The sequence below is a fragment of the Bacillus rossius genome, chromosome 5 (genome assembly GCF_032445375.1).
Source record: "Bacillus rossius redtenbacheri isolate Brsri chromosome 5, Brsri_v3, whole genome shotgun sequence".
In the NCBI taxonomy this organism is placed as follows: Eukaryota; Metazoa; Arthropoda; class Insecta; order Phasmatodea; family Bacillidae; genus Bacillus; species Bacillus rossius.
In genome coordinates this window covers 83,964,301-83,990,829 of record NC_086333.1, presented here as the reverse complement: position 1 = coordinate 83,990,829, position 26,529 = coordinate 83,964,301, and the positions used below count along the sequence as shown (strand labels likewise).

At 45.0% G+C, this 26,529-nt stretch overlaps 2 protein-coding genes across 3 annotated transcripts in view; one reads left to right on the top strand and one right to left on the bottom strand.

The window, feature by feature from the left end:
- Window positions 1-5,352, top strand: part of LOC134532165 (inactive ubiquitin carboxyl-terminal hydrolase MINDY-4B) — a 54,428-nt gene extending 49,076 nt beyond the window's left edge. The window contains exons 8-11 of the mRNA XM_063368541.1: window positions 481-628; window positions 1,043-1,254; window positions 3,568-3,699; window positions 4,191-5,352. Of these exons, the coding sequence (XP_063224611.1) occupies window positions 481-628; window positions 1,043-1,254; window positions 3,568-3,699; window positions 4,191-4,242 (544 nt within the window). The 3' untranslated portion in view covers window positions 4,243-5,352. The remainder of the gene's footprint in view (window positions 1-480; window positions 629-1,042; window positions 1,255-3,567; window positions 3,700-4,190) is intronic.
- Window positions 5,353-7,426: 2,074 nt separating this feature from the next.
- LOC134532164 (methylcrotonoyl-CoA carboxylase subunit alpha, mitochondrial) lies at window positions 7,427-26,490 on the bottom strand. Of its 2 annotated transcripts, none has more exons than XM_063368539.1 (13): window positions 26,255-26,490; window positions 25,371-25,551; window positions 24,699-24,916; window positions 24,412-24,559; window positions 22,637-22,870; window positions 19,318-19,530; window positions 17,773-17,944; window positions 15,406-15,527; window positions 14,672-14,824; window positions 13,622-13,763; window positions 12,118-12,311; window positions 11,117-11,311; window positions 7,427-9,792 (listed from the first exon to the last, which is right to left on the bottom strand). In XM_063368539.1, the coding sequence occupies exons 1-13, from the start codon at window positions 26,296-26,298 to the stop codon at window positions 9,691-9,693; spliced, it is 2,118 nt and encodes a 705-aa protein (XP_063224609.1). In that variant the 5' UTR covers window positions 26,299-26,490; the 3' UTR covers window positions 7,427-9,690. The 2 variants fall into 2 exon arrangements, with proteins under 2 accessions (XP_063224609.1, XP_063224610.1); XM_063368540.1 differs by having other exon boundaries at window positions 25,371-25,548; window positions 26,255-26,489.
- Window positions 26,491-26,529: the final 39 nt, after the last annotated feature.

Genomic DNA, 26,529 nt, shown 5'->3' with positions numbered 1-26,529 from the left:
TTGGAGGTGTCGCGTCACCGTGATACAAGCATATCGCATAACTTGCTGTTTCCAGACTTGTAATTCCTGCCTTGCTCTCAGAGGTAATCCACGCATTTAGAAGTCTTGAAATATAACCGGGTCCCGGGGTTATCGCCCTGTTTGTCGATGAGTAGCACAACTGACCGTCGCGAACTGTCCAGTGCATCTCCTCACCAGTTCCCCGCCAGGGAGACACCAGTCTGCCCAGTGGCGCAGCCCGAGGACAACTGTGGTGTCTCCGGGCTTCTGTGCGTGTGTCTTCAGTGCACCCGTGACACGGAAATACAAAACACGACTGATTCACACGAACAACGTGCGGCTGTGATTTCCGCTGCGTTCTTACCGAGAGAAATAAAAACTTTACAGCCGCACGTTTATGGTGAGGAGCAACTTGTTTTATTTAATGTCCGTGTGGCGGGTGCACCGAAGGCCGGAGCCACGAGTGCGCGATGCCCGCAGGGTGAAGCTGGACCTGGGCAGCGACAAGGCGTTCCTGGTGACGGCGGCCGAGGAGGGCTCGCAGTGCGTGGTCACCCTGCTGCTGACTGGGCGCGCCACGCCCTACCTGCACAACGGCGTGGTGTACGTGGGCGACGAGGACCACTACGTGAGTGCGCCCTGCCCTGTACCTGCTCCGCTTGTCACTCCTGTCTTCACGTCACAGCTCGGGATGTGATGCCCACACCTGTTCTGGTGTTCTGTTCACGTGCCCACATAATCAGCTCGTGTGAACCTCGCGTGTGTTTTAGTTTACATATAGTAGGTATATCAAGGCCGGATCCAGACTGAAGGTCAGGAGAGGGCCGAATTAAATGTTCGTATACAGTTTTAGTTTTGTACATTTACAGCTTGAAATATTTAGTACCTTTTATTTGTGGTTCAAAAACGTCATATTATCTATAGCACTGCAGTAAAATGATTCTTTGGTTGACTATGATAAGGAATTTGAAGAAAACCAGTGCTCAGGCGGAGGGTTGGATGGATGCATGCTTGTGACAGCCGGGGCCGGGTGTGTGCGCAGGCGCTGCCGCAGTTCGGGGTGCTGGCGCGCAGCGAGGTGGGCTTCCTGCTGTGGGAGGAGGACCAGGACGGCAAGATGGACGAGGCCCGCCAGCCCGGCTCGCGCCTCAAGACGCCCTCCGTGCCCGTGTGGGTGTGCTGCTGCCTGGGGCACTACGGCGTGCTCTTCAACACCAACAGCGAGCTGCTGCGCAACTACCAGGCCGAGCGCAGGTGCTGCCTCGCCTCTCTCGCCTTCCAAGCTCCCTTCCCACTTGCACAACCAGGGGCGGTCAGGGCTCGTCGAGGACTGGGGCTGCTTCAGTGTCGGGATAAAACATTCCCGAGACGATCCACAGGGTGACTAACATTATGGATTTACTCCAATGTTGGACTCCATATTGAGTTCAAGATGCACCTCAATTTCCAGTCCTTTCATTCCGAGAGCTTACACACCAGTCTGAGATGAACGTTAATTTTAAGAAAGATTTCATCTGCAAAAACTGAATATTGGTTTTTGTAGCCTTAGATGTAAAAGTCGCCAAGCCACAGCTGTTACACTCCAGTCACGACCCAAAGTTGTGGCTTTGGTGAGGCATGGGACTCACTCAAATTCCAGGGTCTTGGGTTCAATACCAGTCTGGCCATCCTTGTGTACGGTTTCTGAAATCTCTCTGGAGAATGCCGGGGTGGCTGCTCGCTACGTGCTACGGCCCAGTCCAGTCCAACAACTGGAGGATCAACTTGTGTAAAACCGTCTTTGATGCCCTTTCTGTCGACCAGACCCTACTGCAAATAAATAAAATTTAGAACTATAAATGTTTTGATGAAGTAGTGCCACAAGATCAACTAGATTTGATGAATGTCGGATGTCAGTTGAAAAGTATCTCTTATGACCGTGTAAGTTGGGCATTTGCATGAAAGTATCAGAGCCGTAGCCAGATGGTCCGAACCCCTCCCTCCCAAGATTTAAAACAATGAAAAACAAGCCAAGACAGAAAGATAAAATAACAACTTGGCTACGCACGTTTACAGAGGGATTATTGTGAGCTACAATAATGTAGTCCCTCATCATAGCCTGACATGCCTCGTACACAGAAGCGGCATGAATCCTATCTCCAAGTAATCTAGATTTAATGTCGGTTTGTATACGTGTTACTGTAAGCATGTCTTTCACGCAAACTTGACATGAGTGTTTCATGTATTTAATAATATTATTAATAATGTACTTGTGGCTTGTATTAATCAAACAACTGACTTGTGAACGAAATATTAAAAAACCATTAAATAAAAACCTATACATTAAATGTTCAGTTTACTATTCTCAAGCAAATGTAAGTATATGTGCAGTGGCGTAGCCAGGATTTGCGTATGGGGGGTGTTAAGAAGCATGCGGCCCCCCCCCCCCCCGTATTAAAGCGGGGGGTCCGGGGGTCCTCCCCCGGGAAAATTTGGATTTTAAGGTGTAAAATAGTGCTATTTTAGCAGTTTTCGGTACTTAAATTTAAATATTGTAATGGTAAAAATTTTATTAATTTTAATAGGAAATTTGTTTGAGTGATGAATAAGAAATTAATTAAAGATTTGGTGCTAAGGGGGGGGTTCGAACCCCTAAAACCCCCCCCTGGCTACGCCCCTGTATATGTGTAAACTCCGGAGTTATGAAGGTCCACTATTTCCGGAGATTTCCTTTTAAAATTCATTAGAAAGGCAACCTCCTCACAAGAAGTGATCCAGAGGTTGTATCGGACCCGCTGCTACTGTGCTGGGGGAAGTGACTGACAGGTGGCTGGCAAGTCACTGGGCAGTGACTGACAGGTGGCTGGGCAGTGACTGGCAGGTGACGGGGCAGTGACTGGCAGGTGGCTGGGCAGTGGCTGGGAAGTGACTGGGAGGTGGTTGGGCAGTGACTGGGAGGTGGCTGGCAAGTCACTGGGCAGTGACTGACAGGTGGCTGGCAGGTGACGGGGCAGTGACTGGCAGGTGGCTGGCAGGTGACGGGGCAGTGACTGGCAGGTGGCTGGGCAGTGGCTGCGAAGTGACTGGGCAGTGACGGGGCAGTGACTGACAGGTGGCTGGCAAGTCACTGGGCAGTGACTGACAGGTGGCTGGGCAGTGACTGGCAGGTGACGGGGCAGTGACTGGCAGGTGGCTGGGCAGTGGCTGGGAAGTGACTGGGAGGTGGCTGGGCAGTGACTGGGAGGTGGCTGGCAAGTCACTGGGCAGTGACTGGCAGGTGGCTGGCAGGTGACGGGGCAGTGACTGGCAGGTGGCTGGCAGGTGACGGGGCAGTGACTGGCAGGTGGCTGGGCAGTGGCTGCGAAGTGACTGGGCAGTGACGGGGCAGTGACTGACAGGTGGCTGGCAAGTCACTGGGCAGTGACTGACAGGTGATTGGGCAGCGACTGAGCAGTGACTGGCAAGTGACGGGGCAGCGACTGAGCAGTGGCTGGGCAGTGACTGGGCAGCGACTGGGCAGTGACTGGCAAGTGACGGGGCAGCGACTGAGCAGCGACTGGCAAGTGACAGGGCACCGGCTGGTTGCAGGTTCGACCTGTACTACTACACGTGCGGCGGCAACATGAGCGTGCTGAGCGTGGACACGAGGTGCAGCGCGGACACGCGTGAGGCGCGCGACGACATGGGCATGCCCTCGCTCGAGAAGCTCATACACACCAAGTGAGTGCGTCGCCCCTCTCCCGTCACGTCAGGAGGATGATAGTGTTCAGTAACTGTGTTTATTTCCCGTTTCACCAGGCTGTTCAACGTCCTGGAGTGTCGGGGAAGTTTTAATTTGTTCAGCAAAAGACCAGGTATTTAATCGACCCTGGAAAAATAACGGAAAACATTCAGTTACAGCAATTTCAGGTGAAATAATCATGACGTATTCTGCCAACACCCAGATATGGGAAAGCAGTTTAGTTTTTTTCTTCTTTTCAGATGATTTTCAAGCACCCAGTTATAACCACTATAAAATGGCGTGTACAAGGTACTGTTAAATTTTCTAAGAAAAAAAGAACGTGGGGATAGATCTAGGCCAGCTGTAGGGAAGGTAAAGGCTGGGATTTCTTTATTTCTTTCAGGAAATTGTGTAATAGTTTAGTTGCATCAGGCGCACTGTTATCTTCCAGTACTCGCCTCCAAGGTGGGACTGCGGCTGGACTGTGCAGGTGGCAGGGCGCGCGGGTGCACTGGAGCAGCGGCCTGGCCCCGGCCGTGTGAGGCACGCAGTGTTGGGGGCGGAACACTGGGGCACTCCCCCGCCCAGAGTCCCCGGCAGAGCGGCAAGCAGCAAGCACCTCCCCGGCCGTCCTAGCGTGCACGCAAGCCCAGGCACCATCTTCGCCGAAACAACTGCTACAGTTCTACCCATCCATGTGTTTGTCGCTTTGTCCTGTCTGCCAAGTTGGAACTGTAACCTCAGCAACACAAACCAACAGGGACCAGGCTATCTTGCAATCATTCAAACACGTTTACTCTTTGTAACATTCTGTTCGTATGTGTGCAGACGCACCATGGTTACGCTAACCAAGTATCTCACTTTATCATGAACATGTATGCAACAGGAAAACATAACATTGGGTGTTTTTCCATTAATCATTTCATAATTATTGTAAAATATGCCCACTTTGTACAAGCAGTCTTTTTGTATTACTGATGTTTCAGTGGATACCCACAGTAATTTGCACCAACGAAAGCCCAGAATCTGCACACTGCTTCTCCTAACTGAACTGTGCCTATACGTAGCTACACCACAGCAACAACTCATCACATTTCATATTTAATCCTGCACATTCATCTTCTTACATTCCAAACAGTACCACAAGGTTAAAGTAATTCATACAGTTTTGTGGTAACTGCTACAATGAAGTCACCAAATGATTAAAGAGCACCGTATGAGTATAAAGAGACCTGCTGTTTTATATTAATAAGTACTTTAAAAATGTCTGTTACACTTCAATGCTGCAGTCCTTCACTTTGACTTGTGGTCTGCTGGGTTTATGGCATTTACAAACATGTTTAAAACAACTGGTTCAAGTATGTAACTTTAGGTTTTAAAGATAAAAAATTGTTTGACTGTAAACCAGCTTAGCCAACATCACTGGAAGCTATGTGCAAAGTGTCTTGTTTTGTAATGTGTTGTGACTGTGTACATGTCTGTTTTGTCTGTAAACTACACTTGATTAGCAAGTAAATAGTTACCATCATAATATTTAGTGTACTATATTATTTAAGAGATAAAATAACAGTTGTCCATTAATTTTTATACATGTGAGAATTTTACATAATTCAATATACACACAATGAAGCTCACATGTCCTAGGAAATTCAGAAATGGTGGTTTAAAATATGTACAATGAAAAGTACAAATTGGTCTTAGTATAAATGGCTCTAAAAATGAACAACAAAATATGTGCAATTTATTGTCTCCTTGAACATCTATACACATAATATGTAGATGATATGTCTGAAATTCATAATCCTTACTAACATTATAAAAATCAAGTAATTTTTTTTGTCATTTCATGCAGCAACAAAGCAATGGATTGACAGGATTTTTTTTTGCATATAGATATATTATGGGCCAGAGTGTGACATAGAGTACAAATAATTACAAAATTCCAACTCTAAGAGAGTGAAAAATGTGTACATTCAGTTTTATAAAATCAAATCATAGGAAGTAGGTCACAGACACACGAATGGTGAGTTTGTGTCATTTCTCTGTGTCGGCCACATGGACTTATAGTAAGGTCTGGCAACATCCTCTCCTTCTCCTAGGTGAAACCAATCTGCTCAGTGAAGCTCGCGACTTCTAGCGAACTAAAGGGTGCTAATAACAGTTTAGTTTAGAATTTCATCAATAGATGGCGTTGTGTTTAAAATGTAACCTGCTATTGTTTGGTGCGTCCATCACGTCTTGCCCAGGGGTTACCTGCCTTCCCACAACATGAAGCTGAAGATAGGCGTCCAGGTTCTGCTGATGCGTAGCCTCGATGCACACAGATAGTGCAATCAATGGGACTTTAAAATCAAAATTTTCCATTTTTCAAGTGAATGTCCTACGGACTTGAAACTCTGTAGTGATGTTCCTTGTATCATGATGTGTTTAGCCCGGGCAACGCGGGTACTTCATGTAGTATTACGAATATTTGATCAGGTTGTTTTAAACTGTAAACATGTTGCAGAAAATGTTGTGGGGAATTTATAGAGGCTGACTTGTTATTTAAAGACATATTTTTTTCTGCAGTAACATGAGTAGACAGATCAGTGATGGCCAACGGAGGACAGTGGCATTGATTCATGGAATTTTCTGAAAGAAATAAAGAAAATATAGCCTCTACCATCTCCACATGTGGCCTGCAATCATACAACAAAACTGAAAATTCAGACAGAACCTTGCATAAACCTTTTTAGTGTATGACAATTAATAATAAAAAACAGTCAAAGAAAAAAAACTATCACAATCTGGGTGATGTCAGATCGGAGCATTACACTTTCCCCTCGCATTACTAACACTGAGGGAATTCCCATCACTTTTCCAGGATTGCAAGAGAATTTCCTGACCAACTCCAACCTCCCTGACTTTTCCCTGACTTTCCAGGATGTGGACACTCTGGCTTGGCCATCCTAACTAGCTCAGACCAATTGGATGATTTCGCAGCCAAAATTAATTTAATGTGTTTACGAATGAAAATTTTTCTGCTAAATATTTAAGTTGATTTTACCAACTGCAATTCAAAACATTAGTTTCCAAATATAAACAGAAATCAGTTCATTGTAGAATCCAGTTATGCTGTCTTACAAAACAACACATTAAAAAAAAAAATACTATATTCATACCAGTTGCAAAAGGACAAATTTCAGAGAGAATCTAGCTTAAACTGCAATTATTTTTATTTATTATTTAAGAGGTATAGCTACAATTCTAAATTCCAAGCAAACCAAATTTGGATGTCCAGGGTATTGAGTGATCAGACCTTGAGTGCGTGTTGAATTCAAATCAATATTTGGATTTTCTAACAGTAGCCATAATTTGGTTAAAAATGTCAAAACCAGTATTAACGACTAAATCAAAATTTCTAATATTTCAGAAGATATACGGATCACGTCTCTGCAACAAAGATGTATTTTCGAACTTAAAACATGAAAAATACTTCCAGAACAATACAAATTTTGTACATCAGCCGTAACGGAAACTGGAGTGTGTGAAGACAGCGTGGAGTGAAGCATTTCTGCCCGCTAACTTCAAGAGATGTCCAGGTGTCTACCAGCAATTACATTTGGCTAACGTCATTAGTTTGGTCAACTGTTTGTTCTTGTCCGCTACACTGACTGACTGCCAAGGTAGCTTTAACTGTATTAGGTCCTTGTATTACAGTACAGGCTTTCAAATAACTGATCCAACTTAATCCTAATATAAAATCATCATTTATTACAATATTAAAATTACATCACATAACACGTACATACAATTTGAAAAGGTTTGTATCAAAAATAGAAATATTCAGATCAATATAACATATTTTACATCATTTAAAACTTATGCTTCAAGCACAGCACTTAGGTCAGAAAACACGAACATAGCATGAATCAAAGATTAGTTTTGTACAGTTGTTACAAGTCAAACAAAATCTTAGTAAATAAATACATCAGTGTATAAAGAACCAACACAACACAAAACAAATATTTTATAATTTGAGTTTACATTATGCAGGCTAATTAGTGGAAATGAATGGTTCATAATACTGACCTGAAAGGAATGCAAAATTAGCATGTGAAATAAAATGTGGTCTTAGTTGAGAAACTAACTTAATGATGCTATCCACAAGCCAAACACATTTTGATTCAAGTATATTACATGTGCAGTACCTTAGTCCCACTAGTCCGGACTGGATAGGCCCAGACCCCATCCGGACCAGCCAACGTCCAGATTAAACGGAATTCCCCTTAAAATGCACATTATACAAGTTTTACATGAGTACAACTATAAAATCATGGTTTTTTTCACTTCTTTCATAAATACAACTTTACCTAGAGCTTAGTTTTATTTGTAATAGTACTGTATATGTAGACTTAAGTTTTTGAACAACAAACCCAGGGGTGCCCACAAGGGGAGGTAACGACGCAGACTGCGTCATTAAAATTTCAGGGGGTGAAGGGGGGGGGGGTGTTAAAAGACGAGAAAAATGTATATATTATTTACATACTTATAGCTTCTAATGTGAAAATACGTTTCTGGTGCTTTGATAGTTGAAAACTGAAAGGGATCTTGTAAATCAAATTGGCAACCCCGCACTTTCCTCAACAAAAGCAGTTTGGCATCTGTCGGTTCAGGATGGAAATATTACCTGATATGACCAAAATTATTATTAGAAAATCAGTTTTAATTAATGCAAAATGTAACAAAATATAATACTAAAAAAGTATAACATTATAAAATAATTGAGTAAATCATTGAGAAAATGGCATATAAAATTTCAGGAGGGAGGGGGGCCATCATTAGGTTAGGGGGGAGGGGTGAGTCATAGTGTTGGGGAGGGGGGAGGGGGCACCTCTGACAAACCTGTTTATTTTTTTTAAATCCCACACGAATTAACGGATGTCCGGACGAGCTCCAGATTAATGGGACTCAACTGTACTGTGCTCCAACTGAACAGATTCACAACGCGACGGCTGGCAAGTCCAAGGCACACGCTCCACGCACGGGAGGCTGGATGTGACAGATCCAGCAAGCAACTGACAGCGACAGGCCTGTGGACGTATCTGGCTGTTGCGAGAAGAGCTAGCACGCACTCATCACATGCAGCGACCACTGGCAGGCCACAGTTTAGAACTGCACAGCTGCCGTAATGCTGCACGAAACAGCAATTATTGTCAAAAAGGTTAGTTTAAGAACCACCCCTCTTCCACTCCACAACAATCATTTGAAAGTGCATAGAAAATACCAGCCCACAGTTAATAATAGGTGAACCTTTTTAACATAATTAATATCGAACACTACTTGGGTCTTCATGAATACACATTATAAATGTGTCCACTAGATGCTTGGAAGCTCTTCCACACAGAATACCAACACTGGCTGTAGCAGCCGTGTCGGGAGCACACACCGCACACGCCAGCTCCTTATTGAACCCACCACACACCTTAACAACACTCACCCGCCCAACACCAGTGAAAACAACGCTCATCATGACCCATGAGTTCACACACGAGCCAAGCACGATCACTTGCTCCAACATTGCAAACAGCGACCCACCTAGGTCATGCTTTAGGCACATGTTCTTAACAGCCATTGACTGTAAAACTTTTATAATAAAAAATAATTTTCTTCAAGTCCTTAGTAGTGGAGTATTGCAATCCTAAAAACTGGCGTTTCAAAATGCTATAAAAATATTATATATATAAAAAAATAGAAACTAAATACCTACTTGTCATTCAAAGTCGCCTGCAGCTTTTCCCACAATGCCTGCAAGGATCTGTCCTGGCATGAGTAACATTAATTCATGACAAAGTCAGTGCCAGGTTACTTCTGAGAAACGAAAGAGAATTGCACGCGGTTCGCTCTAGGGGCAGAGCCTCCTCGAGACACACGGAGGATGCAACTGGGAAGATCACTCTGATGGCAAGCCACGTTCCGAGCGTGTCACGTGACGGCGAGCGGAAGGGCCGTCACTCTGCAAAGTACACGAGCACGGCGTTCCTGGCCACGGTGTCTCCCGGGGAGCAGCTGACCCTCTCCACCACGCCGGGCCGTGCAGCGCGCACCACGTGCTGGAACACACCCGTGCACGCACTGGTCAACTCACCGTGCTAGGAGCCCCACCAAGCACTACATGTTCAGTACTATGGTAACTCTAGTTGGTGTTGAACCGCATGTTTGTCAGTTCAAACTGCTGAAGACACGTCCACTCATGGCTTTAGGCCCTCGGTCTGGATCCAAGAGTTCTTATTGGCCGTTAGTAAGAGAAGAACCACAGTAAGCACACTGCATGGAGACCAGATGGCAGTGGCGCTACCAACCTTCCCACACGGACTACGAAACTGATGGTCAGCACGTCCCAGTGAGAGTACTTCTATCTTCGTATTCACCTTCCTCAACGAGTAGAAACAGTTTAGACCTGTTCTGCTGTCAAGCCAATTTTTAATTCACTAATGTTGTAATCTTGTAATGAATCAGTACCACAAAGATGGAGCTGTAAAGTAAAACTACCTTAAGAAAATCCTACTTAATAAAATTTCCTGCATAGGTCATATATAAATAAATAAATAAATAAATACAATTTTATCCTTTGAAATGACTCTCCTTGTCAATAAATATAAATTTCTAAGTACCTTAAAATTCTTCTAAATAAATATTTATGGTATTTGTTAATTAGAAATTGCTAGTTGAAATATCCTCATTGCATGGATAGGCACATATAATAATTTAAAAATATAACTATAACATCAATATTTTTTCTTTCATTCTCACCTGTGGTGATAATTTCACATATTGAGGATGAATACAAGGGTACTTTGCCCCCCTCTGAAAACTTGAAGTGGGGGCAAACGGGGGCAAAGAAAGTGCTGTGTAATCAATTTTTAGATATTAAAACTGCTTAAATAGCACAATTTTCCACCTTAAAATACAAATTTTCCCGGGGGATCGATGATTCTTTATAAAAAGGTATATTGCCCCCCTTTGGAAATTTAGTTGTTATGCCCCTGTTGCCTACCCAGGCACACCTTCAGAAGAAACCAGGTAATTTGAAAATTGCTCAAGATATCCAAATGGGGTATGTTTACAAAAAGTATTAAAGAATATGCTGAGGGCGAACAAACAGTTTTGTTTCCCAATCAGTATTTTAACTGTATTTTTAGGAGAGTGAAAATGGAAAAATGTGTTTTTCCAGAGTAATTGTTAGGCATGAAACATCCTTTGCACCACACCATCTTTATTTCTTCGCCATATAATATAATGGTTACGGCTTCACTCTCGTAGTTGCCCTCCGCACGACGAGAAGACCGCCTGCCTTGCGCTTAGAGGCGACCCGAGCCGGAAGCACTAGCGAGCGTCCACGACCAGGCGGGCCCCTCGACGCAAGCGACGGCTCACCTCCATCTTCATGGCGATGACGACCACCAGCGGGTCGCCCGCCCCGACGGCCTGACCCGGGACCACGCACACCTTCTCCACGACGCCGGGCATGGGCGCCACCGCGCCGGCCCCCGTGGACGCCTCCCCGGGCCGCTGGGCCCCCAGCGCGGCCAGCCAGGCGGGGGGCTTCCTCCGGAACACCTGGCCGCCGTCCTGCACGCACGCCACGCGGCCGTGCCAGATGCCAGCTCCGCGACTACAAGCCGTGCATTTCAACACTCCCTTCATGTCTCCAACTCATACATAATATAACCACCAATGGGATCTTGAGTTTAGATAACCATTATATGTCAACCATTATTGTTACTACCATGAAGACATTAACTGTATGATAATGGTAGGAAGGTAAAAATTGCAGACCGCAGTTCTGACGAAGGGGCCTCAAACTCAAACCAGAAGTGTCTCTGGTCTCATGTTAATCATCATCATCATCTTACAACCCAAGCTCCTTCTTTCATTCGAAACTGCCTTGCTTTTATAGTAACCTCACATTCATGTGAGATTACTATAAATGACTCTGCCTTGAATCAAAGACCTTCTTGTATTTAAAGCCATAGAATTTTCAAGTACATTATACGTTTGTGATCATTTCAAATAGACACACATACTTTTACTTTAATTTTTTTTAAGTCAATGTATTTTGAATAGGTTTTAAAAGGCATTAAAAATATGTGTGTGTGTGTGTGTGTGTGTGTGTGTGTGTGTGTGTGTGCATGGGCTGGAGGACGGGTGGGCATACATGTGTATATAAAGTAAATGAAACTGCTTAACATACCATTGGTCAAAACGTCTGGTTGCTTCTCAAGGTGCGTTTAAAATTGCAGCTATGCTCGACTTAAATGAGCTTGATACGTGGCAATACTTTAAATATCAAGTGAATTCATACGTGCATATGTAGGTGTAAACAGACGGGGAGACTGAGTGAAGGTGGGGCCAGACCGACGGACGGCGACACTCACGGCCGTGAACAAGTGCACGTCTCCCTGGTCGACCACGACGCCACACGTGCCGCAGGCGTCGTCCACTCGGTGGCGCAGCTCCAGTCGACCGCCCCGGTCCACCAGCGCCCCGGAGACACGCAGCGGCCCGGCGCGGCCGTCCACGCTCACCAGGTAGCTGCCGCGCGCCTCGTACGTCACCCGCGCGGTCACCTCTGGAGGGCACGGCACCAGGCGATCCCGGCTCACACACACCGCGAGCCTTGCCAGAGCAGCGGCGTGAACCAAGCAGGCGACCACTTATTTCAAGACTATCGAGGCTGTCTCAGTGTGTGACTCAGTCTAATAGAAGTCAATTAATCACACAGAGGCTATCGAACATAGAGAGTTAAACACTAAAGATTAATATACTAAAAGCTTTCATCAGCATTACAAAAAAAATTTAAAAAAAATTTTAAAAAAATTTGTGAGGAGTCTTTCAGTACTTGCCAGTGATGTGTGAAATAGAGTTGTATTGATTCACAAAATTTTGCCGATACGCCACTACAACTGGCGTTACGAAGAAAATTTTTTTTTTTTTTTTTTAAATTTAGAAAATTATCGAAAATGTCTTATTTCTAGAAAAACCATGCAATGCAAATGCACATGTATTTTAGTTTGAGTAAACATAAGTTAATTAAAAAGAAAGATAAAGTAACATGAACTGAAAGGGATTTCTTTTTATTAAACTTGCAGTAATATAAATAATACCTTAAGTTTACGTACCACACACTATTCCACTGCGCTACCTAGGCTGAGAAGAGTTTCCAAAGAGAATATGTATTATTATGATTGTAATGCCAGTTTTATTAGGAATTGAAATTAGGAATTACTTTTTACTATGACTATTTTAGTTTACCAAATACATTCCAGGGTCGTTTACCTATACAGCTATACATGAGTTTATGTTGGTACATGTGGGTCCGCCACCTTTGTGACATTTCCTTTCATTGACTTCCAATCCATTTTCACGACATTACTCCTACCAAATTCTGTATACCGAGAGCCAAGATGTTTACATATCAAAATAAAAAAAACATTTACACATTAATAATAATCCTAAAATTGATTTTAAAAGCCGTATTCTAGTTTTATTTCAAAATATCTGCATAAATTAATAAAATTAAATAATTTCATTGCCGTAAGGACTTGATGTTATTTATAAACGAAACTCAAGTAGCTTTGTCTCCCAAGCATCACTGCAGATAATTATGAGCAATTGTTTTGTACACAAACAAAACGTGTATGCATTTCTAATATCTTGCAGAAACACGACAACCGACAGGGACACTAAAAGAAATGATCAGACTTGGTATCGGAAGGCTGGGAACGGTTACAGGAGGCTTGGTTGTTTAGCAGGATGGACGGAGATAGGTGCGGTGTCATGCGGGCTCTCAGGTGACGACGGGGAACCTCTAACAGACAGTGTCTCCAGTGGTTGTCGATCCCGCACTGACTCGCACGGACACGCTGCACCACGGCTCACCCTGGTCGTGGTGGAGGAAGGTGAAGCCGCGACGCAGGCGGTGGTTGACGCGGAAGCCGCGCTCCTGAGCGAAGGGGCTCAGCGGGTCTGGGTCCTCCCGCGCGGCCAGCAGGTCCTCGTGCAGTATCGCAGCGAGCACGGCCTGCGCACATGACACGGCAACTCACTCCCGTCGGCACGGCGGCCCGTCCACACGAGTGATCTCGCCACACGACTACCGGACTAAGGAGAAGAGCAGCGTGCCAATGTCACTGCCTTGCACAGCGCAGAGCTGTAACAGCCCAGATTACAGCCTTCCATATGCAATCCAGTAATAATCATTTCTTATAAATTTTTTGTCATATTTCAAGGCCTCTAGGACACCAAATGCCCTCCTGGCCCAAGGGCCTTCCTTTTATACCCCTCCTGAGGGCCGGGGCATGATGTAGGGAGGGCTGGGGGTTCCAGGAATCGCGGGCGGCCGTAGGGCCGTGCGCACAGCGCTGGCCTGGTGGGAGAGGAGTAGGCGGGGTGGCTGGGATCGGAGGAGGAGCGAGGGGAGTAGAGGGAAAGAGTGCACGCGCATTCGGCTGGCCTGACGAGAGAGGGGTAGGCGAGGGGTGGCGGCCACTGCGTGGAGTGTGCGCGCGTACCCAGCTGGTTGCCAGGGGAAACCTAGGATGCGGCGTGGTCGCCCTGGCGACGGGTGACTGATTGTGGCTAGGCGGGCTATCTGTCCCAACCGGCGGTGGCGGCCCGCACACGTGTTTTAGGAAGGGAGGGGCTGACGGCTTCGAGATTATAGGCGTGCGCGGCACGTCACACGTCAATTGAACAAATAAACATGCCATCTATCAGGATACATTGTATCCTTGGTGTGACTGGGAACTGGGTGGGGGTTAACCTAGAACCGAGAACCGGGGAAGCAGAACCGACATGTCACCACGGTGAAGCAACTGGCAGAGACCCATGCCAGCACTTGCTCAGAGTTACTTCGGGCAACCTTGTGAAAAACAAAGTCCGAATGGAAACAGGCGAGTTTTCGCCTGGAAAGTGAGTCCAGCGTCGTACCTGGGCCAGCAGCGGAGGGGCGGGGGCCCCCACGGGCGGGAACAGCTCCGCGCGGTGCTGCGGGATGAAGCTGGTATGGACGTCGCCACGCGCGAAGCTGGGGTGCGCGCTCAGCGCCACCAGGAAGTTCACATTCGTGTCCAGTCCCACCACCTGCACAGCAGTCGCGCTCGTGAGTGTTACTTCAGGGCAACAGTGTGTTATACTGGGCTAACCGCATTCCCGACAACCGTTAACCACAGGAAGCATGAGAAAGGTAACAAGACTGCAAGATGAAGATACCAATGTCAATAATGGATGATAGATTAAATAAGAATGTGAAGAGAAGAATACTGGACTTTAAAGAGGAAGAAAACTTAAAAATATAATAAAAATAAAACCACAATGAAACAAATATAATTTTTGTACTTTATATTACAAGAGCTCAGATCCAACCAGACAACAAGTTTCATCATATTATTTTGAGGGGAATAAAAAAACAGTAAAATAATTCAAAAACATGTATTCCTCTCAACACACTTTGAAATTTCTCTTTATAAACAATGTTTTTTCTTTCAGGGTTTTGGCTAGGTTTGCTGTAATGGCAAAGAAGTTTAAAAATGTAAAATTGCTCACAAAAATTCAATATTCATGTTCTGAGAAGCAGAATAAACTATATGAACAGGTAAGCAGAGTAAGGATGTAATGAAGGCCACGAGGAGGAGGGCTGGCAGACGGACGAAGTGGGCACTCACGTGGCACTGCAGCAGCTGGGCACGCAGTCTCCGGAGCGCCGCCGCCCGGTCCGGGCCCCACACCACCAGCTTGGCGATCATCGGGTCGTAGTGCACCGACACCTCGTCCCCTTGGCGCACGCCTGCGCACAGTCGCGCAACACGGCCTAGCGAGCCCTCGCGATCCCAGTGCTTCTACAGCCGCCCCTGTGACGCCCGCCTGGTTTGTTCTCTTGACGCAACCAGGTTGTAACGACCTTCACCCCAGCAGCGCTTGCTGACTCAAAACAATTTACAGACTTCTAAAGCACTTGCAAGTTTGGTTACGATAACCTTTTTGTGAAATTTAACAAAAAAATTTTGTATGGATTGCATTACTATTTAAAGGTTGGCTGACTATTTAAAATTGTTATGCTGAAAAACAAGAACTACAGATTTTTTAAGTTGTTAATTACGTATATTGTAACTTTGATAATGCGATATAACTTTTTTTGTAAAGTAGTTTTAAGTTTGATTTTTGAATTAATATTTATTAAGTAATTTTAATTGCAATTAAAGCAATGGAAACAGGATAGCGACTCTATTGTGGACTGTTTTAAAACTTAAAAACTTATCTACGCAGCAAGCAAGTACGTGTACGTCCACCAGAACACGGGCAGGTGAAGGGTGTGTGTGAGGTCAGATTGTGGACAGTCGCGGAGCGTAGTTGGCTCTGGGCAGCCGGTGAGAGCGTGCGTGTGGCTTCGCGTGCCGTGCGTGCCGTGCTGGGCATATCCGGCACGTCGGCTTCAGGCGCAAACATCGGGAGTGTTCTATGAGGAGCCGCTGGTATCGCAGGTAGAAACAACAACGCACTCACTGTCTCAGCTATCTCATATCTCATGTGTACAGGAAGGCAGCACTATGTCTTTTTAGCATAAAACATGACATATAAATTCAACTAACCTTAATTCTTTAAGTGCAGACATACACCTGAAAATCATTTATGGATGAACTAGCCCAGCTATTAGCAAGTAACAAACCCCCATGATTAACACACAAGCACAGCAGGGAAAAATATTAAGAAAATTTAGAATTTTTTCCCCCTAATGCTTTAGTTACAAGTTTTCATAAAGCAATCATTTAATGAATTGGCCAACCTTTACATACTTGAGTGCCTATTACAAAAAATGTAAAAGTCTAACAGACTTTATACTTTATGTGTCTTTTTTGGTTTGTGATGGAACATAAGGAACTCAGAACCATCAGTAAAGACATAACGCTAAGGTATATATATCAATTTAAAAGTATAATTGACATTTGCAAGAATGCGTAATGTAAGCATACGGCTCACTATAACATGCCCCAAGTAATGGTAACCAAATTGTTCTGTACTATCATGAGCATACAACATTTAATGGGATTGGGCACCTTGTGTTATGATTAACATAACCTAGTGATAATTAGTACCACAATAAAATAAAAATAACATTTATTTTTAAAGAATACTCAACAAGAATAATATACATCAACACCGATTTCTCGAATATGTCCAAAAGAAAACAAATTTTGTCCAAATCTATGTTCAGTTACGTTGGGCACATGTTCATTAATTTTCACAAGTCTAGTTGTTATTTGTCTCCAGCTAGTAAGACACGAGACTCGGACTCCTAGGACCACTGGACCTGTGTGCAACAGTTTGATGAAATAGTTCGTTGTTTCTAATAAAATGATTGAAAACACATCAATGCCAATTTTGTGCATGATTTTTATATTGTTCACTGGGACAGAGCTATCGACTCACGGCGCAAACGTCTCTAAATGATGGTGCAGCCAGCCATACCCGAGTCCTGGTACAAGGGAATTTCTCAACCTTGTAATTTGCGGCAAAGTCGTCGCCGCGCGCTGTCTTCATTTGCTGATGTCCGTAGCAATTCGTTCTCGCGTTTAACTACACTTTTGTAGTTAAACACGAAGCTGGTCTGCTTAAAAAGTCCAAATTCCGCACGGAAATTATCGCCGAATCCTGCCGTATTCCCGGCGAACAGAAGTACTTTTTTTCTTTATATTTTAAATTTCACATTGTCGGAATTAGCCGGCCAATCCAAACGTCGATGCTAGGTGTCATTATTTCCAGCGATAAATAATAATGTTATTGTTTCGAACCACGGCCGAATGTTGTTGATTTCATGTGACGTTATGGCAACGTCCGAGACTGCTGACGCTCGTGACCACGCCAAACAAATCACTGTCGAACGTCCCGGGAACGAAACAAAAACAAAACAAATGAGCATCAGAAACAGCTGCAGTGAACCTGTGAATACCGCAGTATTACAGCAAGGTTGAAGTCGGTCAGCACGGACCACGCCGGAGAGAGGTGGGAAAGTGGGGGGGGGGGGGCGGACGCACCCGTCTCCACGCGCACGTGGGGGCCGGGCTCCGGGAAGCGCAGGTGGCGCAGCGGCCCGGCGCCCGGCAGGAAGTCGTCGCCGGGGCTCTCCGCGTAGATGCGCGCCTCGAAGGAGTGTCCGTGCAGCGCGATGTCGTCCTGAGTCACGGGCAGCCGCTCCCCGGCCGCGACCTGCCCCCACGACCGTCATTGGGACCACAGCTTTGTCACGAACACAGCAGACTCCAGACCATCCACGGGGAAGAAGTCCACGGGTAACCAAAAAACACGATTATCGTAAAGTCAAACAAAAAAACTGTTTAAGATTCTTTTTATACAAACTACTGTATACTAGATGAACACTATGTAAGATTATACGTAATAGGTACTTAAGTGTTAAACGTAATTTACAGAAAAAGTTGCTATACTATCACTAAAACTTTGCCATATTCTACATCGCTGTATTTTAGATCTAGCTGGTCGATAATTTTTAATTTTTGTTAAAAGTCAAGTAACACTCTTTTGCGTTTATTATATGACATTACTGTCCAAAGATTACAACAGAAGAAGTACTGCTGCCTTGAAACTGTGCAGGCCCGCAGTCGCTTGTGTGAGCAACGGAACAGCCGCGCCGTGCCGGTGCCAACTTGGGCGCGGTTCACAAGAGCAAGTGGAACACTAGGCACATGGCTTACAAGGGTGCAATTTTAATTTGCTACAGTTTTTTCAAAGTTCATGATGCATACTAACAATCACCTATTGTGCAATGTTTGGCAGCATTTTTCATCTTGAATCACAGCATAAAATGCTCTGTCACATCAATAGATCATAAAAAAAAGCTAATTGTTTCTGTGTCTATGGTTTATGGAACTGAAATATGGCATGGTTAACCCTCAAACCAGATAACACACACATGGATAAATGAGAGTCTACTATAATTTATTATAAACAAGCACTTTATTCACTTAATTTTTGCATAATTTATGTGTCTATGTTTACTCTATGCACTTATTTTTATTCTCATAAAAAAATATTAATCATCACCAACTTGCAATGGACATTAAAACAGATGTAAAAATAAATATAATTACTTTCCAAACATTGAAGCTTAATTTCTAATACAGCAAAAACACACTATGTGTGAAACAATTTGGTGACTAGGTATAACAAAGTCTCAGATATCACTAAAAGGGAACTGGGGATGGGGCGGATGGAAGGCAGGCAGGGGGGGGGGGGGTACAACTCTGGGGCCCGGGCCCCAGGGAGACCTGCTTGAGTATTGCAATTATTTTTTTTTTAATGCTTACGTTTAACCTGATAGGACGAATACCACAAGTGTCTATTGTGAATAGAATCCTGAGGAAACCTTACAAGTTTTTTGCGGTACGCACAGATGACGTTTACATGTTTACCGTTACTATATAGCCAGAGTAACGCTTATAGTCTTATCATTATTTTGTATTTAAACTGTGAGGTTAGGAAAGGTTGCCTGACAGAAGTAATTGCTCCCGAGCCCTGCAGATGTGAGCGAGGTTGCCCAAGGAACAGTACGGTGAGGTGCTCACCCTCAGCTGCCACTCGACCAGGTCGGTGCGGGTCACCATCTCGGTGACGGGGTGCTCCACCTGCAGCCGGGTGTTCATCTCCATGAAGTGGAAGGCGGCGGTGCTGGGGTCCAGGATGAACTCCACGGTGCCGGCGCCCACGTAGCCCACCGCGCGCGCCGCTCTCACCGCCGCCCGCCCCAGCTCCGCCCGCAGCTGCGCCGGTACGCCGGGCTGCCGGCAACACGCTCCCCTCGCCGTCTGTCTGGTGTTTCCTTGAGCGAGGTCCTTCAGTCGGTAATGGCCCGTCTACAATGGCAATGTCCTAAACTGTGTCCGAAGGACACTTGTTGCTGATTGGTCCACGTGACCCTCTGACGTCATGCGTCAAGTGGGCGAAGGTCCGAACCTACCTGGTCCGAAGACATTCTTCAAATTTGAACTTTCTGTCCCAACCCGTGTACTTTCGGACACGGGAAAAAGAACAGAACACTTGCGATATTTGAATTTCCGGTTCCCGTTTGAAAATGTGATGTTTGTTTTTGTTAAATATCCGAACAAATGTATAACTTTAAACTCCCACAACTTTCATAAGTTTAATCTCAAACTACAAAGCATCAAAAAAAATAAACCAAAAAATTTGGTTTGGCACATTTACTGCGCTCTGGTGACAACTTTAGAAATCAATACCATCGGACATCGCAATTGTGGACAGGGCAGTTTTCGGTGAGAGAATGTGACGTCACTCACATTTGGATAAGGACACGGACCACGCACAGGTTCGGACTATTGTAGACGGGCTCTCACACTCGCGCACACAGAACAGCACTAGGACAGGAATCTCCCGTAGCCTACAGCAGTGGTCCTCAGGCTTTGAGGTCGGGGCTCATTTAAAAATATACAAATAATTGCAGGCACACTATTTAAAAATTTCCGAGAAATATGTGATAAACGAAAAAAAAATAATGTAATGAAAAACTTAATTAATCGCACTTTAAGTGTATTCATTTGTTTATGAGAAACGTGAGCATGTAGTAATCTCATTAAAATAACACATAATAACAGAGTTCGTTGATTAAAAACCACAATGGTTTAAAAATTAAACCATGGTTCAAACTGCCGTCGTCCGCGGTCTCGTGTTCGAGTCCGGGCGCGAGTTCTAGCGGGGTGGCTGGTCTGACTAACGTTTTATGTTCCGAGAGGGCGCCAGGCTAGCTCGGTGTCTAACCAATGAGGGTTCGTGGTTCGTTGCCCCAGCGTGGTCCGCTAGAACCGTCGGCGGTCTTGCCTGGGAATTTACGTTAAAGAAGAATGCGTGGGATTGCTGTAGTAGCGACGTGCCTTTATTCAAGGGATTGACGTCACACCATACAATTACTGAGTACAGACATGCCCCTGAGGGCTACTTGTCCGTTGCGGGGTGCAGGCCGGTACATGTTCAATGTTTCGGGGCACTGGTTTCTCGGGTAACAGTATGCAGGCCAAGTACACTTGATGCAAGAGAGGCGCGCACAGATGACGTGGCGCAAAGTTACATTAACAAAGTACACTTAATGAAAATTAGGCGCGCACAGATGACGTGGCGCAAAGTTACGTTGACAAAGTACACTTAATGAAAGTTAGGCGCGCACAGATGACGTGGCGCAAAGTTACGTTGACAAAGTACACTTAATGAAAATTAGGCGCGCACAGATGACGTGGCGCAAAGTTACGTTAACAAAGTACACTTAATGAAAATTAGGCGCGCACAGATGACGTGGCGCAAAGTTACGTTGACAAAGTACACTTAATGAAAATTAGGCGCGCACAAATGACGTGGCGCAAAGTTACGTTAACAAAGTACACTTAATGAAAATTAGGCGCGCACAAATGACGTGGCGCAAAGTTACGTTAACAAAGTACACTTAATGAAAATTAGGCGCGCACAATTGACGTGGCACACAGAGTTTGTGGGTGACTGGAGTCGGCCAGTCCCGTAAGCGATTGTTTCTACGCGGGTGCCGTGCCCACTGGGTGGTACACGCACCGCCACTAAACTTGGCGAAGTTTCCCTTGCGGGTTTGTGGTCCGCGCGAAGGCGCGTGGCCTTAAGAAAGTTCTGTGGTTTGCAGGAGACGGCCCGTGCCGTATGCTGAAGAACGACCCTGCGCACCAGGTGTGGTGCGGGGCGTCTTTACGTTTACGCGGTCGGATTAGGTCCTGAACCGTAAAAAACGGACCGGGCACGCACGGAGAGGTGAATAGAAAAAGGTTTGGTTTATGCTAAATGACTATATTTACCGGACGTTACTTGCGATGAAGACAATGGTTGTGGTCTCTCCGTGGGACGTAGGTCCGTCCCGGTCCGCGAGTCGAGTTGAACTGCGGAACTGGCATGGCGTCCGGTGGCGCGTCGGCCCCTGCCGCGCCAAGCTTGACCTCATTACGTTAAAAACTAAATGACTGCGTCTGGAAGAGACTTTAAGGTCGCAAAATTCGTAATTAATTGTTTGAGGGGGAATGGGTGTGGTTCGTCTCTAGTCCACTCGGATTTAGTGTGCTTTATAATAATAATGTCTGGTTTGGCCGTTCGGCTCGGTGGCTCGCTCGACTCGGGTGGGCCACGGCCAGGGGTGCGTTCCGTTAGCGGGAGAGTATACTGGCGGTTGCAGGTCGGGCTTAGGGATGGTCGTCGGTCGGACGACGTCAAAACCAATTAATTTTTTAATTAGGTATGTTCTTTTAAATAGAATATCTTAATATTTTTAATGAAAGGTTGCTCATTAACATTTCTTATGATTTATGGGAACAAATAATTATATACTAATCAAGGTTGTAAAGTTTTAAAACATCTTATAAAGAAAATGTACACATTGGACAACTTTGTATTTCTGTTAATTAAATCAGTAAGTTGTAACATCGGAACAAATTTATATTTAAACTTTAAATTTAACCTCTAATACACGGGAAAAGAAGTTCATGGGCATCATCATGCATGGAATAATTTTTTTTTATTATTGAGAAAATTGCAGGACCAAAACATTTCACCAAATTGGACAGAAAATCATTGTATTGTGCGTGTACATCTTAAAAAATGAGTTTTATTGTAAACTGTAATTACAATTTATATTTCCTTTATATCTACCAAAACTGCCCGACAGCAACTTGAAAACAGATCGCTGTTGTATGGTGGTTTATCCTGTTATTTTTACTACCTACATAGAGCGTTCGGAATCTAACAGCGGGACGAAACATATCACGTGAACTTCATGCAAGGATTCTGGTGCTCTGAAGTAACGGCGCGACGATCATGCAGGGCAGTTGGAAGAAGTGGGGGGGGGGGGGGGGGGGGGTGGCTTACGGCCGGGGCCTCCTCGATGACCTTCTGGTGGCGTCTCTGCACGCTGCAGTCGCGCTCGAACAGGTGCACGTAGTTGCCGTGCCGGTCCCCGAACACCTGCACCTCCACGTGCCTGGGGTCGCGCACGAACTGCTCCAGCAGCACCGCCCCGTCCCCGAAGGCCTTGAGCGCCTCGCGCCGCGCAGAGTCCAGCTGCGACGCAAACTCCGCGCCCGCCCGGCACACCCGCATCCCCTGCCGCGCGCACGGTCCAACGTGAACGATACAGGGACGAGGAGACAGCAAGACAGTACATACACACGCACTACGGGCTAGGAATCATGACAAACTGACCTAAGGATGGATGACTGGGATCTCAACCCAGTCATGCCAAAAGCAAGTTGCACCGTTGTGCCACTTCATCAAAAGTATATACATACTAGATATACATTATCTATTTACTTTAGAGTTAAGACACCATGAGCAGCAAAAGAGACTAAAAGACAGTTTCCATGCACTCCTTTTACAAACAATCTTAACAAATTTACAACCACCGATGAATCCTAAGGCTAAAAACAATGTAATCTTTAAACTGAACTGAACAGATGAACTCTTTACAAGACATAAATGATTATAAAAAAACTTAACTAAGTCTCTACATCTACCCTGTGTCAAGCTAGTCTCCTGGGTGTCGAGACAATAAGCCCCAGACCAGGGGGGCGTGACCCCTGGAGCATCACAGAGGATACCCACCTGCGATACTGCCCAGTGCCAAAGCGCTTAGTGGAAGATGGCTTACCAGCTATAGTGCAACAAGAAACAAAAGAACCATCTCCGACGCTGACATTGTCGTCTGCGCATGTTCTTTTGTTAGTTGTTGCACTATAACTAATCCTAAACACCACACACATAAAGCTTATATTATTAACTTGTTATTAGTAGGTATTAATAAATTACTAGTTTAATAATTATTATGGAAACGTGCATTAAAAAACAAAAACTGATTTCGGTGTTGCCCCAAATAGTATGTATACATTAAAAGAACTAAACTAGAAGCAGTTAGTTATTTTTTAATACTAAAGTTTTTTCTTTTTATCAAAGATAATTGAGCAGCTGAGGTGACAAAATAAGATAGTTTGGTAAAAGTTCCATATTCCATGTCCAAGTTTATACCTTAATCCTGATACAATGATCCTGAACATGATGTTTGCTGTTTTAATGAAGTTAGTTGAATGACCCTGGACATAACAAAAACTTCTGATATCGCAAAAAATTATCATCATTAGTTAAATACGAAAGAAAAAACTTTCCAAGACCTGACAGAATTATTTTTTATTGTGATATTCAAGTTTTCGTCTGGCCAGAATCTTTCGACGCATTAAATTAAAACAGTAAGCATCATGTACCACATGATCAATATACACACAATCATGCCATCAAGATCAAGTGTTCAACTTGTACACGTGATGTGGAACAATTACCGACAGTTTACTTTCATTTTTTTCCCAGCTGAAAATGGTCTCTACGAGCATGAAGCACCTTGAAACTGCCACAATAAGACTGCAGTAGGGATGGAGCAGTTCAGGACGTCCAGCCCACAGCCTCCAGCGTACGCCAGCCTCACTACTGCACGAGAGCAGGTGATTGCGATGGTCGCTAGGCCAGAACACTTGCCTCTGGAGGCAATCTTGTTACTCATTTGTTCCGTCAATGCTCCAGTCTCATAGTTTCCAATGACCCCAATGTCGAAGAGACTAAACCACCCATGAGCGAGACAGCTGAAAGCACAAGCTCACCTTGCCCCCACCCCCTCGGACAGCCTTGATCATGACGGGAAAGCCGATGCGCTCCGCCTCCTCCCGCAGTCTCACGTCCGACTGGTCGTCGCCGTGGTAACCCTGGATGACCGGCACCCCCGCCGCCGACATGATGGCCTTGGATGTGCTGTAACAGCACGGGTGGCCAACGTGACCGTGTGTGCCGAGTGGGACTCGCTCGCCAAGTAAACACAGGGCTGCAGTCAGAAACTTGTTGTAATTCAGGTTAAACACAAGGACTAGCAAGAGGAAGCGTGTGCGCTGACCTCTTGATGCCCATGTCCCGGATGGCGCTGGCCGGTGGGCCCACGAAGGTCAGGCCCGCTCGCTGGCACAGCTCCGCGAACTCTGCGTTCTCAGAGAGGAAGCCGTAGCCGGGGTGCACGGCCTGGCAGCCGGCCCCCTGGGCCGCCATCACGACTGCCTCCTGCCGCAGGTAGCTCTCCTGGGACGGGGCGGGCCCCAGCCGGTACGCCTCGTCCGCCTGCACAGCCCGGTGCACAACTCATCACTTCCCAGGACAGTCTTAACTCATTTGTGTATATTAGGTACTTAAAATGCAGGATTATGACTTCAGTTATCCACAACCTGACAGGCCTGGTAAAGGAAGTTTGAATGAAAATTTGATTTTTAAAAAAAAAATTGGCCACAGCGTGCAGTTTTGTTGTGTTATTTAATTGTACGACTCAACACACCACAACCTAAGTTTGGATACTTGTCTAAGTCAACATTCATGGCCTAGTGACACTATTAATTTAACTGCAGCTGTTCATGGGGAATAACCACCATAGTTAATACAAAACGAGGACAGCTTGAAGCACTTATTTATGCCCTGTCGTGCCACTTGTGATATTTCAAAAAATAATTTGCCGACCCCAAGAAAGCAGGACACTGCTGCACTTCCTCCGAGAGCCAACGAGCTCCAGCGAAGCACTCACCAGAGCCACGTGCATGGCGCCGGCATCTGCGTCGCTGTACACGGCCACAGCGCGCATCCCCAGCTTCTTGACCGTCCGTATCACGCGGCACGCTATCTCCCCGCGGTTCGCCACCAGCACTTTGTCGATGGGCACCGCATCGCCGACACCTGACGAGTACCACTTGCGAGGCCCGCATCTGCTGCCAAACATGTCTGCGTTACTCCTGAGTTGTCTAACCAGCAGTAGAGGGCAATGGGTAAAAACTCTCCTCACATATCCAAGCTTATCCCTTGATCCCGTATACTTTGATCCTGTGTTGCTGTTCTAATTGAGTATGTCGAAGATCCCGGGCTTAACAAAAGCTTGATATAACAATGAATTATGATCGTAAGATGAATACGAAAGGAAAAATTTCCACAAGACCTGGTAATTTGTTTGTATTGTGATAGTTGAATTTTTGTTTAGCCAGGATCTTTCCATGTACCAAGTTAAAACATCAATCAGTTACTACAGAATGCCATTAGGATTAAGGGATAAAATTGAATGTGTGATATGTAACAACCACTACATATTTAGGTGCAGAATAAAATGATACCAATGGATGAAAGTACCACAGTAAAAAAAGCCCACCATCAGGAATTTGCAAACATTATGTAAATTGCAAAGTCACTTAAAATAGCATGGCACTTTGGTTATGTTGTTTTGTTTGTGGAATTTAAAAAAAAATTGATATTTTGGGCAGCACTGTAACTGCTGTAAGTTGTATCTGCTTGAATCTTACTTTTTAAAAGCTTAAGAAATGTGAAAATAGCTTAGAATAGTCTACTTTGATCATGAATATGCAAAAAAAAAAGTTAATTACCAATTTGACAAGACTACTGACTTAATGGAATCTTTTCTACCTTTTGATAAAAATATTCCTGGGATACAATCTTGTAAAACTCATGATTGGATTGACTGAAATTATTACAGTGAACAAGCTTCTAACATCACTTCAATACACAGTATACAAATTCACATTTTCAAATTTAGCTGAGTCCATAATACTTCGAATTAAGATTCTACATTGTTTATTTTTCTGCTGACGGGCCGACGTAATGAAAACAGATATTGTAACTGAACAGGCCGCGCTTGGTATCTGAATGCCGTGTCTACATGGCCAACACTGATTGGTCAA